The 17,276-nt window shown below is 37.6% G+C and overlaps 1 protein-coding gene across 1 annotated transcript in view; it reads right to left on the reverse strand.

The window, feature by feature from the left end:
* TG (thyroglobulin) overlaps positions 1–17,276 on the reverse strand; it is a 153,479-nt gene that overhangs the window by 98,785 nt on the left and 37,418 nt on the right. Inside the window, exons 21-28 of the mRNA XM_072034290.1 lie at positions 13,331–13,480; positions 11,260–11,430; positions 6,996–7,118; positions 5,351–5,466; positions 4,588–4,696; positions 3,142–3,339; positions 1,274–1,435; positions 677–742 (exon numbers count right to left, since the gene is read on the reverse strand). Coding sequence (XP_071890391.1) covers positions 677–742; positions 1,274–1,435; positions 3,142–3,339; positions 4,588–4,696; positions 5,351–5,466; positions 6,996–7,118; positions 11,260–11,430; positions 13,331–13,480 — 1,095 coding nt within the window. The remainder of the gene's footprint in view (positions 1–676; positions 743–1,273; positions 1,436–3,141; positions 3,340–4,587; positions 4,697–5,350; positions 5,467–6,995; positions 7,119–11,259; positions 11,431–13,330; positions 13,481–17,276) is intronic.

A 17,276-nucleotide genomic window follows, 5' to 3' on the forward strand; every position in this document is an offset into this window, starting at 1 on the left:
CCCATCCTTGGTTCCCTAACTTTATCAAACATTTTAGAGTAAAGCGTTCCACTTAGGTAAACTCCTTACGTAGTTTCTCCAACCAATGAATCATAAATGAATAACAGCATCTGCTTGTAACTCTATAGGCAGAACTTAACCTAAAATACCCTGTTTGGAGGATAAAAGCAAATGCCATACCCACAATCACTATGCATCAGCATTCAGATGCTGTGTGTGTTTCTAGAGCATTAGCCCAAATAATTTGTGCAGGTCCTGCTATGTATGCTGTGACATTCATAAAGTAAATTAACAATAACAAAAACAAAAACACATACATATTAATCATGTTAACAAAGGTAATCTGTACAGTTACTTGTAAAGGTCCAAATTATTGTGGTACCTTGGACACTTGGAGGTCAAAGGCGAGTGTTTCCACAATGTCATTTTTCACAGGCATTAAAAGCAATAAAACATATCCTCAGACAGAGGAATTTACCTAAATTTCATGAAAGCTACAGTAGTAGAATTACTCTAGATTACACCCTACTACTGGAAAAGATTTCCAAGTAGTGTTTCATTCTGGACAATACAAAATAAAGCAAGGCACTTCCAGTTTAAACAAGTGGTATTCATAGAACAGACAGCTACTACTGCCATTATAAGCTTTTGTAACAAGCCCTGTGAGATAACTCACCTCTCCACAGATAAACTTGTTGAAAAGTGGTAAAATTTCTCTCTTCCTCTTCTGCCAGTTTAGAAGCTAATAAAGAAAAAAAAAATGTGTCTTAGAACAGTTGTTAAATAGGTAGCACTGAATTGCTCAGAAATTACATTAAAAACATACCACTAGACTACATTTCACCTTATTTACAGTGCAAGACCCTAAGAAGGATGCAGTTGTCTGCATGCTAATCTGAGTCATGGGAACCAAGGCTTTATCTTGTTTTCTATCATTGCTTTTTGTGTGCAATGTTGGGCATATCTCTTTCCATCTTTGCTCCATGGTTTATGTTTCTCTAAGATAATGTACTTCAATCTGCCTAAGTTAAATGCTGGAAGTGTTACAGAGTAGAAGCAACACATTCTTGACTTTCCTTAATATTGCCACAGAGAAGTGTAAGAGGTCCTTCTAACAATGCACCTTATTAGGGAAGTCTTATACTCTTATGGTTGTACAGGCATGGATTTACTTGAGAAAAAAAGCACTGAAGTACAAGAGCAGGCTGGTGGAACAGGAAGACTCAGTAAAACAATTAAATGAAATGTAAATTGAGTAAATTCATTGACATACTTCCACTAAACACTTGCCCTCCCAGGGTGAAGGAAAACATCATCTCTTTTTTGTCATAGGTCATGCCTTTGCACATCCCTTCTCCAACAGGCGTTGGATTCCAGCTATTTTCATTGCAGATCAGCACATCTGGGGAGCTCATCAAACTACACAAAATGGTACCTAGGTTCAGAGGAAGAGAGAATTGTGTCACTGTCTTAAAACTGTGCATCTACACAGAAATTTTCATCCAAGCATCCCGATACTTTCTCTAAATGCCAATTGAACCTGCATCACTGAGAGAGCTACTCATTAATATTGACAACTAAAAACTGAAAATCAAAACCATGCTTTCAATTTGGGGTTCAAAGGTCAGCTATTCATACCTAAAACTAACATTTATAGCCTGTGTTCCATATAGTTCAAGCACGTACTATTATCACATAATAAAATATTACTATTATCTGATAATACCCAACAGGGTTGTCAGCACTTTGAGGCACCACAGAGACATGTTCAATCCTTTGGCAGTCTTACAGTCTTGGGCTCTGAACCAAGAAAGTTCTTCATTAGTATCTTTTTACTGGGATGTTTTCCTGGTTTGGTGCCTGAATTCAATCCGTACAGCCTGAGTATCCCCCAGCATCGCAGCACAAGTCAGGAGGACCAACACATTCAGAGATGAGGTTTTCTGGTTATGATCTGTCTGTCACCATAACATCTAGACAATACTCAACCCTTGCTTTGTTCTTCCTGACACAGCTTATAATGCAGTGTTGTTGGGTTTTATTTTTTATCAGCTGGGTACTTGAGATATTGAATTTTTGTGCTTTTTGTTGTTGCTGTTCGTTGTTTATGAAATGCTACTTCAACTAATGCATTCACCTGTATTATTGATCCAACTCTATAACATTTATCTTTCCACACCTCATTCTATGCTCACAAGAAGGGACGCTACAAGCATTTGATGGTAACTGTGTAGAAGAACATAACATTACAAGATCAGATAGAATATTTTGACGTAAACAAATATGAGATGTCAAAATGGAAAACATTTTCCTGAAAATAAATCCATGATTAGCTGCCACACAGAACTAAAAGAAGTACTTGCCACATAGCAGCCAGTAGCAGATGTTTGGGTTTGTAAGAGCCCATCTAAAAACTTGAGAAAATTAGAATGTCACCTTGGGACAATTAGAACTTCACCTTTTCTACAACAAATGCCCCTCCAGTAGGAAAGCTGTATGATCTAGAAAAGAAGCTACAAAAAGTAGGCACTGAAATTAAGTGCTTAAATCTGCTGGCAGAAATCTGGGCTCTGCCTAGGTCCCATCTCTGCCAGACTCTGTCCATGCAACTCCCACTTGCTCTGTATCTTAACTAGACACATTGATTTAGGAGATTATAGCTTTTCTGCATACAGTAACTTGACATAATGCTCTGTTTAGCATCCTATTTTCCTGCTGTAAAAGGGAAGCTGATTTACATTTACACTACAAGCACCTTGTAGGCACCATATTAATTCTCCCACCAGCTGAAAGGCACTAACTCTCAGCAACAACGCTGTATGAAGTAAGGAGAGAGGCATTTTCAAAATGATTTATCTCATCTTAATACAGATGCCTAAAGCAGGTCAAAAGAATTATCATTTCAAAATGTTCATTTCTCTCCAAGAGCAGCTTACTACTTCAGGACTTTATCTGTACTGCTCCAGGCCAAGTCCTGAGCATTACTCAAATCTGCCAACAACAACAAAAATGTGATGCACAGGCATGTGTGGAGCATTCAAAAATGAGCTCTACCCAGTGTTGGTTGATTGTTTTTTAACCTACTTGTCTGTGTTGGTTTTCTATTGCAGAATTTTTAATTTTGCAGTGTTTAGACAATACCTCCTTCAAGTGCAATCTGACTCAAGATGAAGCCGTCACAGCAAGAGTCCCTGCTGCAAGTCTGCTGGCAGAAGAGCTGAGCGTCCGTCAGAGATGTGCTGGCTGCTGAGAGCGCCATGGACTGATACACACCAGAAAGCACGTTCTGAAAACTAGTTCTTTCAAAGGTTTTGAGTCCCGATGAGTTAAATTCTTGTGCTGGATAGACAGAAGAGGAAAGAAATGTTCAAAAGAGCTCAGGAAGAGCCGGTTTCAGATTGCCTGCTGACTGGAGTTGGTTGAAAGTTTTATAATAAAAGCTCTGCCTTAAAAATCCTGTTCTGTACTTTGAGTTTCAAATGCAAGATAACATTACCAAACAGTTTGGTGCAATTACAGTTGTGAAGCTAGCCAGAATATATTGCCATTGAGGAATTGTACCAGAAAAGGTCTCCTAAATTCCTAAATCAATGTACAAAATAACGTTGGCAATACTCCAATTTCAGGCATTATATTAATAACTCCCAGGTATAAATGAAACAGACTTATCTGGGTAAAAATGTAGACTGGTATTTCACCAGTAGACCTAAATCTGCAATTAAGGCTTCTGCTGAAAAGTCACATATGTAAGAGGACAACTCATTTTATCCTGAACTTAACTAGCAATATCAACAGAAACATAAAGACCTAGTATCAATAGATTATGTTGATTATAACAAGCTCAGAGGACTTGTCTTGTTTCCGGTGACACTTAGCTCTCTACTCATACTAATAAATGACAACTCAGAGATCTGGATAGCAGTAAGAAGAAACCAGTGACAGCAGAGAGTTCTGACTCAATCCCTACCACATCCTGCATTCTGTTGTTTTGTTTCAATTTTGGCATGAAGCTCAAAGCTGGACAAAGATGAGATTGGATATGCAAAGATATCAATCACACATATATGAAAAAAACATGCATTGTCACTTTGATTATTTCAGATGAATCACTGAGATTTTACTGGAAAGCAGGGTGTATTAGGCTGGTGTATTAGTAAGACAATTTATAATAAAAATGAATGTAAATCGTTATTGATATACAAGCTGGTCAGTAATAATGCCTTACATAGTTAAGAAAGAAAATGTTCAGTAAATAATACATATATAATTAGTGCAGTTGATTTATACAATACAAATAATTAGTACAATGATTTATAATAGAATAACATATTGGATATTCAACTTTTTGTGGGACTCTCTGCTGAAAAGCCATCAAATCAACTTTCAAAAACTACATGCCTTATTTCTAGGGACCAAGCCATGAAGGAAAGATTTACTGAGTTTTTCTGGCTACCACTTAGTGTTAAGCTTTGAACAGAATGATGTCATCTTGAACAAAGATGTTCCTCCATGCCATCATGATTCTACACAGAACTACAAGCCTTGGCACAGCAGTCTAACATCAGATCACCGATTTGCATCTGGTACCTTTCTTCAAATAGACTGTCACTGTATCTCCTTCTGGATTTCTGATATAAAGCATGCAGCTGAGACGACCAACACGAGTGGCAGCAGGGTTCCCCAAAACACCTTGCACCTGGGACAAAACAGACATGCACAATAAATGCAACAGGACCTGTTTCCTCTACCAAAACACATTTTTCTTAGTTGTAAACAGAAGGAGGAATTAGCACACAGAGTTTATAACCACCACAGCTTGCTGTGGCCCAGTGTGGATGCTTTTCAGTCTGTAAAACTAAAACCTCAGCTCATCTTCAGTACCACTTCCCTGTGTTTAGATAGCAGTGAGTATGAAGCTGTTAAAGTGATGAAGAGCATATGACTTAAAACCTTGACAAGTGGAAAGGACTGAGAAATGATGACTGTCTCAGGTGACCTGGATTACTGACCTGGATATTACTGACCTGGATACTTCTAGTTTTGACTATTCAGATAAAATCCATTTTAAGTTACCCTGACTTCCAGACTGTGGGTGCTCAGCAGGTTTTAAGAACTGTTTGGTGTTTCATGCAAATACTGAGGCATTCAGATGCCACTTTAAGGAACATATAGGTGTAGCTTATTTATAAACTTTCAGAAAAGTTTTTTTTTCAAAAAAATAAACTGCCACAACGAATAACAATGTACTAGTAGTCAGGTAACCCTCTGCCTTTCTTCTATGACGTCTTCCAATTATATTGAACCTATAGTACTGTGACAAACACAGATATTTAAATATCATCATTTTTACCAATCCAGAGGTGGTACAATTGAAGTTGACTTCAGAGGCACTGTATAATTCACACACAGCTTCAGAACCAGCAGGGGTTACAGTCACGAAACTGCATGCTTCTTCCTTCTCACAGTCTGAAAAGCAAGAAATAAACCTTAAGTTTCCTGGCATTTCATCTGTATAATTTCTGTGCTGAATTCCTCTGTTTAGTGCATTTTACCCAATTTTTCATACCTCTATCAGATGGCAAGCACGTGAATATCATTAGCCAGATGAACCTTAACTTATAATTATTTTAGTATAGATTAGATTTTTAAGTTATATGCTGCAAAAACTTTTTTGGGCATTCTTCACCTCCTGATACAAACAGCTGAGTCAAGTCTAACCACCTATCCAAACACTTAATGTCTGCTGGATAATTTTGCCTGAGGAGGGCAGGGAAGACTCATACAAAACACTTAACATATATGCTCAAGACAGTAACTGCAAGGCAAAGAGGTTGTGATCAATATTGGCGTGATAGGAAGGAGGGAAACACTGAATTCTGAAATCATGCTGACAAGTGTAGGGGACCAAGCTGCCATCCCTTTCTATGGTTAGGACTGGTTGAAGATCCTTCTGGCCATACACTTATCGCCCCAACACCACTAATGCGCTCCCGAAGCTCTGCTCCTAAAACAGGAGGCAAAACTGTTTCCTTTATCTATGAAATAAAGATGTTACCTTTAGTATAAACTCCCTAAGTTCATGCCTGGAGTGCCTTGTTCACTGGCTTGCTTTTAAGGGTGTCCAGTTTCAAAGGAAGATGCAAAAAAACTTACACTAACTAGCTAGGAGATGATCTGGTGGATGAAAATCATTCTAGTAACACACACAAGGCTTTACAAATTCACCTCTTGGTGTGAAAGATGACTGATGGAACTAGACCAAGGCATGTTATACAAAGCCAGTGACTATCAAATATCTGTGGTATTTGCCCAGGCCACCTGTAGTATTACAGCCAGGGTGTTTTTATTTCGAATGCAACACCTCTGCCTCTCTTGACAGGTCTGAAGCACTAGGAGACACAAGGCAAGGCACCCTGACAGCAGTGCACTGATTCCCTGTAGTTTTAGATGAGAGTTTGAAAGACTAAATTTTGAATTAATACAAACCAATAATATGATGTGTCCAAATGCATACAGTACATGCACTGTAAGAATTGACAGAGGAATACTTTTGCACTGCTTACTATATCCTCCTGATGAAAGCAAGGGTGATTATTCCTCTTTTATATGCCAATCAGTTAATTTGGAAAGAAGCAAAGATCTTGGTTTTCACATGTGCTGAACACCTAATCCTTTTTTGTCTGCACATCTGGAAAATCTGATCAATGTTTCCTGGTCTGAATCTTGGCTCTCATCCATATCGTAAACTTGATTTAAACTCAGATGACTTGCCTAAAGTGGTACATAAAGTCAGAAGACTTCTTTTAGAAGAAAGAGCAACCTCTTGACTGAACCAAGGTTAGCAAAAGTTGTAAATACTCTGCAGTGAATTTGCACTGAACTGCAAGAGACATAGTTCATCTAGGAACATAATAATAAGTCCATCATACAAAAGGATTATAATTTTCTTTGGGGGTTTCTGTTTTTGGTACCGATTTTCTGAGAGTTTTCCTCACCTGAAATGCATTGAAAAGCTGGACCTGGCAGGTCTCTCCTGAGTGACTGAGGCTGAAGAATTTGAACATCTTCTGACCCATAAAGAAGTTTGGAAGCAGGAACTCTCTCAAATTTTCTGAGCACTAGAAGAAAAAAAAATATCCATGATGCAGAGATATAAAGAGAATTTACCTAGAAATGAAAATTCAAGTGTTTTATACGGAAAGGTGTTTGCTCATAAAATGATGTACCCAAACTCCAAAGATAACACAGGAAGCAGTAGGACTGAGGATATAATTTCTATTCCGCAAAAACAATATCACAAGATCTTTCAAAACCTGTTAGCCAGAAGTGGCCTGGGAGTTTATATTCAAGTGAGACTTCTCAGCCAACAGCAGACTCGTTATCTCCCATCTCCTATTACTTGTTCACGGCACAAATCCAACTACTGAGTCAACAGGGGAACCAATTTTCTGCAAATCAGTCACTGAAATAAGAGACAGATCTGACAGAACTTGCCTAGAAAGGAAATCTAGGAGCTTATTATTCGTGTAGAGGAGCACAACATCAGTGTTCTCCCCTAACTTTAAGCTCAGGGATGCGTCCCAGGTAATATAGCCAGCATGCTCCTTTTTGACTCCCTCACTGAACATTTAACTCTGGACTGTCGCTTGACTTTACTCTCTCTGACTTGGATCCACTGCACATGAGTGTAAAGAAGTCCAACAAGAAACACTGTTCACAAACTGGGAAAAGCTCATGAGGTCTAGTGATGAGAAATCCAAAGGTCACCAAATGGGGCAAGGTATCTAATTTAAGCTCCAGAAGGGCTTTGTCTGTGCCCTCAAGAAGATTACAGCTTAGTGAAGGGACACAGAGTAGCATCACCACCATCCTGCTCAGGTTTATATTACCTGTATTAGCAATGTTTTTTGGTACAGTGTGTCCTCCAGCTGAAAAATTAATACCTTTCCAATGTGCACAATATACGAAGGAGAAGGGAACAATGTGGTGACTTAGCTTCAACCCTGTATTGTCCAGGCTTCTGTTCAAAATGTCCCAAAATCATGAAGCCATAGAATCATCTAAGTCAGAACAGATCTTCAAGATCATCAACTCCAACCATCAACCTTACCTACCAAGTCCTACCACAAAACCATTTCCCTAAGTGCCACGTCCATATGTCTCTTAAATACCTTCAGGGGTGGGGACACCACCACTTCCCTGGGCAGCCCAACCTAAACGTCCCCTGGTGCAAAGTGAGACATTTTGCTCACGTCCCACCGCTCGTCACTTCAGAAAAGGGACCAACATCCTCCTTACTGCAAACTCCTTTCAGGTAATAGTAGAAAAGGATGGTGTCTTCCCTTCAGTCTCCTTTTCTCCAGACTAATCAAATCAATGCAGACCTCTGGCTCATTGCAATTAACACCTGGGCTAGACCTTAAAGAGATAAGAAACAGGAGTTTCTGATCTCAGCCTACTGGAGATGTCTGCTGGAGGCTCAGACCTTCACTTCCCTGACCACATGGGTGCAGAGACTCAGCCATAGGATCCCAGGCCTTTCTCCTTGATGTGTCCGGATAAACCGCAAAATAAAAGTCAGAGATAAGTTCTTAGAACAATCATTTGTACTCCTACAGCTAAACAGTCAGACTAAATCAGAAGCAAATGTCCACAGTTGTCAGGGCTGAGTCAGCAGGTGCTTTTGATAAAACCATCATTTCTGCTCAGAAAGAACATGAGGGCAAGCCAAACACAAAAAGTTCTTGCACTCCAGCTTAGCTGGGGAGAGGGGTGAATGATTGTATAAACAGCACTCCAGCTTAGCTGGGGAGAGGGGTGAATGATTGTATAAACAATCATTCTTCCTATGAATACAAAAGACCAAAATATAAGTAATAGTATTATTTTGCATTAAACTGAGTTCCTTCTACCTCTGCAACCTTCAGTGATGTCCAGTTGAGAACAGAGTTCACATATTTTCATAAAACTGAAAAGCCATATTTTTGTGCTGTTCACTGCCCTCATTTCTAATGAAAAATTGCAAACATTTTAAATGCTTTTCTTTTCTTCTGCTTTTTGGTTTGTTTTTAAATCCAAATACTCCATCATCCTATCCCTCCATTTTCCCTCTTTCAATAATATGGGAGAAAAGTAGAGAAGAGATAGAATGTGTAAGTAAACATTAAGCTGAAAACACTGCTAAACTGAACGGTTTCCTTTTTTTTTTTTTTTTGATTCTTGAATTTTTTGTCTTAACAGGAAATAAGAGGAAACAAGAAATGTGCTCATAAAACTATTTTATCAAAAATACGTAGCTGTTTGATGAAAAATATTCTACCAGCTTGCATTTTCACAAACTTGTTACTTGACATTGCCCTCTTCCCAACAGGCATATAAGTACTCATTTCACAAGCTCAGTGTGTGGCAGAAATTCTCCTTCATCTCACACATCACTAGAGAGTAAAGCTCTAGATCCCATCCCTGCTATTGCAACAAAGGTTAAGTGTGGCTTAAAATATAACAAGAACGAGAACAAGAATGAACACGTGCTGTTAAGGCTTATTACTGTGCATTGATAAAAGGAAATTCTTTCTCCCACTGCAGCCTTGAAAAAACAAAGAATAGTCAGATTATTTACTGACCCATCCCAATTGCCAACCTCCTGTCAAAGCAAGATCAGCCTTCAGACCCTTCTGTCTTGTAGCATCCTGAATTCATTTAAGGGAAATAGAAGAGACGGGAAAGTAAACTTAGAAATAATTGGTTTCAGTTTAAATAGTGCTTTCTGGGAATGCAGAAGGAAAAAAATGAAATTAAATCAGCCTTTCAGTTACCATAAAACAGGATTTCTTTGGAGTTTGTTGTTTTTTATTATTTTTTTTAACTCTAAAATTGTCAAGACTTACAACATTATCTATCTATTTTTAATGATCTCTTCTATTATGATCCATCAAAATAAGCACAGAAATCTGCAACCACTCCTTCCTGGACCAAGTCAGAAATGCTCATGCAGAATTGCTCAAGGTAAGTAACAGCTGCTTAATTCTTCTGTCGGTGAGCCCTCTGCCCAGAGAAACATCCCAATTACCCAGTGACAAAGTACTACAGGCTAACACTTCATGTTCATACCTACAATCAGTTTCCAAGTATACTTGGAGAAAAAATAGCTAGTTTTACTGAAAATAGTTTTGCAACCTCTTTACGAACAAGGGCTTTCATTTCACACTCCTTCCATTGATCACACTTGTCTGATTCAGAGCACACCATGACATCAGTTTCTAAAATGAATATTTCATAGAATTTGATACCAATTGTATAATGAGTAATAAAACCTTCTGGAAGGGTAATTTTTGGGCAAGGCAAAAGCTTTGGGGCTGAGAAGCATAATTAGACCTTACTGCGGGCAGTCTGGGGATTATTTGATAGATGACTTCTGTGATAGATCGCTAATGTATGCTTACATGTACTATACCCAGCTTGCTGAAGCACTTACTTTGTATCACTCTTTCTTTGGACTTTCAACAAATTGTTCTCTACCTTGACTTTGTGCCAACTGTTTTATTTCATTTTGTCTGAAGCCCAGTTCCACTGTTCCAAAGGCTCCCCCAGAAGTACTGAAGTAGTAAGGAAATGCTTTTAAGCAATTTCTAAGAATATTGTGGTTGGTTGTGTTTGTTTTTTTTGTCATTGTTTTTGTTTACATATATATATATATATATATATATTTACTTTGAGGGATTTTTTGCTGTTGTTGTTTTGTTTTCTACATTATTTATCTTTGGGAACTAGCACTTCACAATTGTCTTCAAGCAGAAGTAAGTTCTCTCAGTTTACAAGGATATGTTCACCAAATCAGATACCATACAGTAGGAGCCCAGACGGTGACATTATGCCACAGCTATGAGGTCATTGTAAAACAGTCTGTTTCACAGGAACACACTGACGAGTGATAATTTTACAAGGAAATTCATCATTCTGCTTCTTTCCCATTAGCCCACTCATTATTCTTGTTGGGTTTCCAAGCAGAGAGCAGGAGAGCAGCAAATGCTAAAAGCTGCCAGCCATCTGAGAGCACAAGAAAACTGTCTCTCTTCCCTTACAGGAAACAACTTCCATAGTGCAGTCAAGAAAAACAAAAGTAAGGAGGAATGTGGCTTAAGGCAGAGGCCACAATTGTGGGAAAGTAAGCTGGCAAGCCAGCTGTGGAGCATTGAGTCTTTTCATAAGCAGATTTCGCTTATGATGGATGACAACATATCCAAGTATTCTGGCACTTACATAGGCACTGGTTGTCTGTAAGGAGATCATCTGTTTCAGTCCATTCCAGTGCTGTTCCAAGGTCATCGACACAGAAGGATTTCTTACTGTCAGGGTCTTGCTGGGAAGGTTTGTACTGGCCTTCTTCATCACACTGCAAACCCTGCTTGTTGCCTTGACAGTAAGTGATACCTGTTATGAGTAAACAGGGAAAAAGAAGGAAGCCTGATGACACTGTCACTGGATTTCAGCGTACCAATAGGACAAAAAGCTCTAAGTACAGCAGAGACTTCACTGAAAATTAATTTTCATAGTATTTCATGCTTTGAAACATGCTAATTTCACTTCCTTGTTGTTACTGTAATTCGCATGCCAAGCATTTTTAGGATTTTCTGCCATGGAACCAATCTGCCTTGATCTAAGAATAGAAAAAAAAAAAAGAAAAAAAAAAAAAAAAAGAAAAAAAAGTAAAACAAAGTAACACACAGAAGAAACTATATTTTCATATCGGTTTGTTTAATGCCTGTTGTAAAGGATTCCTGAAATGTAATGAAGAACAGCACAAGAGCCATCACATCCATTTATCTACTAATAAAAATAAAAATAAAAAAATCTCTCTTTCAGTGGAAAGTATTGTCCTCACTCTATATTCTTAGAAAAAGAAAGAATTAATCACTTTGATTTTAATTAGCAGCATCTTTCCAACCACTTTTCAACATAGTTTATGATTTAGAAACTTTTAGTTACCAGGTATCTGGTCTTTGTAGGTAAAGAAACCTGTAAATTTGAGCAACATCAAAGGCAGCAGCAGAAAATCCCAGGTGGACTAAATCTGGCAGGCTTAGTTTACCAGTTTCATGCCCTGCATGTTATTTGGAGATGCTACTGGAGCAAGGGTGGATTATCTGTGTACAAAGCAACCACCAGAGACCAGAGACCAGTTATCAAAACGTGCCAGCATCAGCACTATTTCACTTCAATATATTGAGCTAAGAGCTAAGGTAGTTTAGGAAACACTTCTCATGCAGCTCAGGCATTCTTACCACAGAGGCATAATCTCTGGGAGAAAAATAGGGTAATAAGCAGAAAGGGAAACACACCTGTTCTCCAGTCTTCCTGTGCTATGTTTGCGAGTCAATATTTTATTTATTTATTTATTTATTTATTTATTTATTTATTTTTAATCTGACTGTTAATTCAGTAAACTCTTCAGGTTTTGCATGAAAACAGCAAAGAAAGAAGTAGAGAAGAAACTAAATGTGTACTATATAGCCCTTTGCAAAGGGCTGAGACTCAGCACACAGGTAAGATGAATACTGGGCAGGGGCTTGGCTTTCTCCAGACACTTGCAGTAAAGAAAACTACACCTAAGGAGTAAACTATAAAGCACCTGAGACCAATACCTACACTAGGAACACAGATATGCAAGTGAAAACTGACTACACAGCCCGATGTCTTCTTTAGGCAAAAACTAATTCATGTCAGGGTGCATTAACATAAATCTGTATTTTTATGTCACCCAAGAGAATGCATGGATTGAAATAAAACAAAGCAGTTCTGGTAGTCACCCATATAACCATGAAACTCATTCTTACTACTTACTTTTTATTTTTATCCATGAGCTTAACAAGTAATTTTCTTTATGGAACTGCATCCAAAAGTAAGTAATTTAAAATAAATACACCGACTTTAGTGAACATATCAACAGTTGCTCCAAGAAGTATTTATACTAAAACAGGGTCTTGAAAAAGCTGGACAAAACTTCTTTAGTCTTCATGAAAATGCCAATAAATGAACTATACGAGATGTTTCTCACTGACTGAATACCCAGATATAATTCTTCAGGACAATGAACACATTTTAAGGAACCACAACATCCTGGATGATATTGACCACTCATTTCTCATGCATTTTGGGTCAAAACACCAGACAGTTTGTTCTGTCCTTGAAAAATGTCTTCAAATGTATGCAGAAGGGATCATATTCATATAATATTTTTTTTAATTATTTTTTTTTAAATTTACAGATGAAAAATCCATTATTTATTTGAAGGCAGGATACAGAGAACAAGGACAAAATTAGCTCAACTTACAGTGATCAATGCTGAATGCCCCATAAGAGCTGGTAGTTTTACCCATTGGACACTTGATACAAGAGGAACGTCCTGTCTGGTACTGGTAGTAACCAAGAGGGCAGGGAATGCATTCACCATTCTGGAAATGACTGCCTGAAGGACAAACAACTGCAAAGAGAAGAACATCATTATTCTTTTGGAATTCAATCACTTCAGGCTTTTGCACACCCCTGTGTGCAAACACCATGTGTATATCAGGCTGCTGGTCTTGCCAAGACTTCAAGCTTTCAATATCTGTATTTCTAAGTGGGATAATACAGGTAAACACTCCTTAAACATTTATTAAACTCACTGATGACTGGAATATGGCTGAATACTGTCAAATCCATTTGTAATAAGATAACACGCTTTGTGGATGGGTCATGAAAGAAAACAAAGGAACCCAAGCTACAAATAGAGGAACTTCTAGAAACACTACAGACAGAAACAGAAAGACTCCAATGAGCATGAATTCCCAGAACATCATACATAAACTTACGGCATGGTAACACTTTCATTCAGAATGCCTGGAAATGAAATTTTTCGTAAGTGCTTCCAAGCTAAATAATAATGGCTGGATTAAAAGCCACTAGTTGTGCACATGACAACTCAAATACAAAACAAAAAGATATTCTTAGACTGAAAATACAATTATTCTGAAAATATAATTTTCAGAACAAATCAGAAATAATATTTCCAGATGACCTGTTACATATTGCAGAAAAAACCTCTTCGTCTTCTGGAAGGTCATGCAATACTGTCTTTCTATCCAGATCATTCAGATGATCATTAAAGCAGAAGACACAGACACGGTTGCAGGACAATACCTTTAGTTGTTATTTCACAGCTGTTTTCCAGACACAGATTTCCTTCAAAACACTATCAAATGTATATTTTGGAACTTTGACAACGTACAAAACTTCATGTTTGTTCTTGCCCTACGTCTTGACAGCAGTTTAAGCTTGTCTTAGAGAGAAACCATAATGGAAAATTGGCCGTCTCCACTACAACCCATATGATGAATTGCTGCTCTGGCCAGCACACTGGAATGTAAATTAATATAACTTAGTGGAGCACCTAATTTTAATGGACTAAAAATAGATCTAGGATAAAAATGATCATATCTTCTTTCACCTGCTCTAAATGGTCCAATGGGAAAGTCTAGGATGAGGCTACAGAGAGACTGAAATTTTCCTCCCAGATAGATATCAAGGCAATTGCTCTAAGTATAAAACATCTAAAATCCATTACAAAACCAAGAAAGAAAAAAAGAAAAAGAAAAAAAAAAGAAAAAAAAAAAAAACAGAGACAGGATTCCCATGCATATTACCTAATACCCAAGCGTGTCTGATACATTTTAAAGACATTTTCCAACCCATGGAAGAAAGATCATAAGCATTGCAAATGAACAGCAGTACAAGAAATTAAAATGAAATGAGTAATACATGCCTAAATTGAAGGCAAACTACAAAGGATGAGAGAGACTAATTAAGCAATTGAAGTTTTAAAAGGAGGAAATCAAGTGTTTCAAAGCACCTTCCTCTTTTTGTAGTTACAATCATGATGCAAATATAATAGCTGTATCTCCTATCCTCTGTCCTTTTCCTTAATGAAGTAAGATTGCCTTTTGTGCCTTTTGTTTCACACATTAAGTTAACAAAAGGACACAAAGAATAGCAAAAAATATGGTGCAGGGAACCATGTTTTATAGAATCTGTAACTCTTGAAGGCATGTGTCACATCAGCTATACATTACACTCAACACAAGTATGGGTAGATTAAGTTTGGCTCTGGAAGTCAGACAAACCATCAAGCTCAACTCTTTCAGGCTTTCATTTGCTTTAACTAGGTAAGAAACTGGAGGATAGCCACTAGGCAAAATCTCAGAGCTAACAACCAGATCCATACTTAATTTTCCTAAAATAACAAGGGGGGAAAGGAATAAAATTAGAATAATACAATAAAATTAATAACATTTAAATTAAATATAAATATATCTATTAAAAATAAAAATCTCCAAAAATAAATCCCCGGATGCTGCACGTGAGCATCACACTAAGCATGCTAAGAAAGTGTTGCAACTGGACATTACCTAATGCTTGCACTACTCTTTCCTCCCATCAGATACTGGAAACTTTTGGAATATCACATTATTGATTCAAATAATTACTAATGAAGTCTTGAGCTGCCAGTGTGACTATAAATCTAGCATTGTATTTGGTTTGGGTTATGTTCTGCTCAAAGCACTCCTGATAGAATTTACCCAGACTTCCAAATCATAAAAGAAACAAGCATAAAAAATATAGTAAAACAAAGGTAACTCACAAGCAGCCTTCAGGTTTTCCTCGTGAACTAAACAGGGGGAGAGGGGAGGAAAAGAAGAGAAACAGACCAAGACAGGATAGAAGACCCGATTATGTACACATTTACACATACAGAATGCATACAATAAAACTAAACCAAACAAAAAACCTGCATCACAGAGGAACCAGAAGCAGAATTCTTAAATGCCATGTTTAGATTAAAAACCATGGTCCTACAACATAAAACAGCATTCAGCAGTATGTCCATCATGGCATCTTTGAATAGGAAATCTCTGCCAAAATGTGAAGCAGGAACATCCTCCTTTCCACTTTCCTATGTCTGTTTTACTGAGTGCCTTCCTCTAAAGCTAGCTGATGCAAATGTCTATGAACTAACAAACAAGGCAAATTAATGCACTGCTTCCTAGAGGCCTCTATCCCTGGCAGGAAATATTTGGCACAAAGATCCAGTTCACTGCAAGTTCTTTTGCCCTGAGTGATGGATTCTGCTTACTAAATAATGATGCCTTAAATTAGTACAACAGTACATCTTGGTAAGTAACTAAAAGTTGTTACATGTTCTCAGTAGGAGTTAATCTTTTTCTGCATGGTGTGTATAAACAACCAAAATCTGAAGTGTTTCAGACCATGGAGATGAGCTGAAACTGCAGACAACTTACACTGAACGGTCTGACTTGAAAAGAGCAGCAGTTCAGAACTGATTCATGGGCAAGGACTTTGAAGCCCTTGCCTTAAAAGCATATGTTCAAAGCTGAAGGAAAGAAAAAAAGATATACCAACAAAATCTCCTGTCCAGTTTTCAATCTTTGCCTGCCCAGAAAGATGCGCCTGATAAAAGGCAAAGCAGCTCATCATTCAACCTGGTTAGACTCCCGCCTCTAAATTCAGGTGTTACCAAATTAAGCACAGCACACACCAACCTTCATATCTGCTACTGTTTTTCTCTTCTAGCAAATTCACATTAGTTAGAAATTACATCATTACATCATTTAATGCAAATCCACAAAATTCAGACATTTGGATGTATGGGAAGATGATTTAACCACTCCACAGAATTACTCATTCTCCTATCAATGGACCTAGAAGGCACCTCAGAAATCGTACAGCTAAACCCACAACAGGTATCATACTCATTCTCCTGAGGGAAAGAGAAAAAGCAGAGAGGCTGAGCACAGACATGTTCTTAGACTAGGGGGCTTCCATCTCAGCATCTTTTATCAGGATTCAAGTCACATAATATTTCAAAAAGCAAAGAAGCAAGTTTGCCAATATCCCTGCTGTTAGCAAGGTAAGATCTTCAATGCTTCACTGCACTATTACTTTTTGTGTTTCTTTTCTTCTCCTTTTTAACATATAAGAATCAAGAGAGATGACTTGTTTGGGAATTAAAAAAAAATAAAAAATAAAAAACTTGTTCTTATTCCAGCTACCAAATTAGAGTCATAAGGTACTATTATTTCATTTTTAATAATGTTAAACAGAACAATATGATGGCAAAACCAAGGGAAGGTATTCTCAGTGGTATTTTCTTTAGGAATAAATAACACTGTCACTTTTTTTTATGCTGTTCTCTCTGAGATCATTCCTACAAAGTAATAATA

This window comes from Anas platyrhynchos, chromosome 2, assembly GCF_047663525.1.
Source record: "Anas platyrhynchos isolate ZD024472 breed Pekin duck chromosome 2, IASCAAS_PekinDuck_T2T, whole genome shotgun sequence".
NCBI classification, from domain to species: domain Eukaryota; kingdom Metazoa; phylum Chordata; class Aves; order Anseriformes; family Anatidae; genus Anas; species Anas platyrhynchos.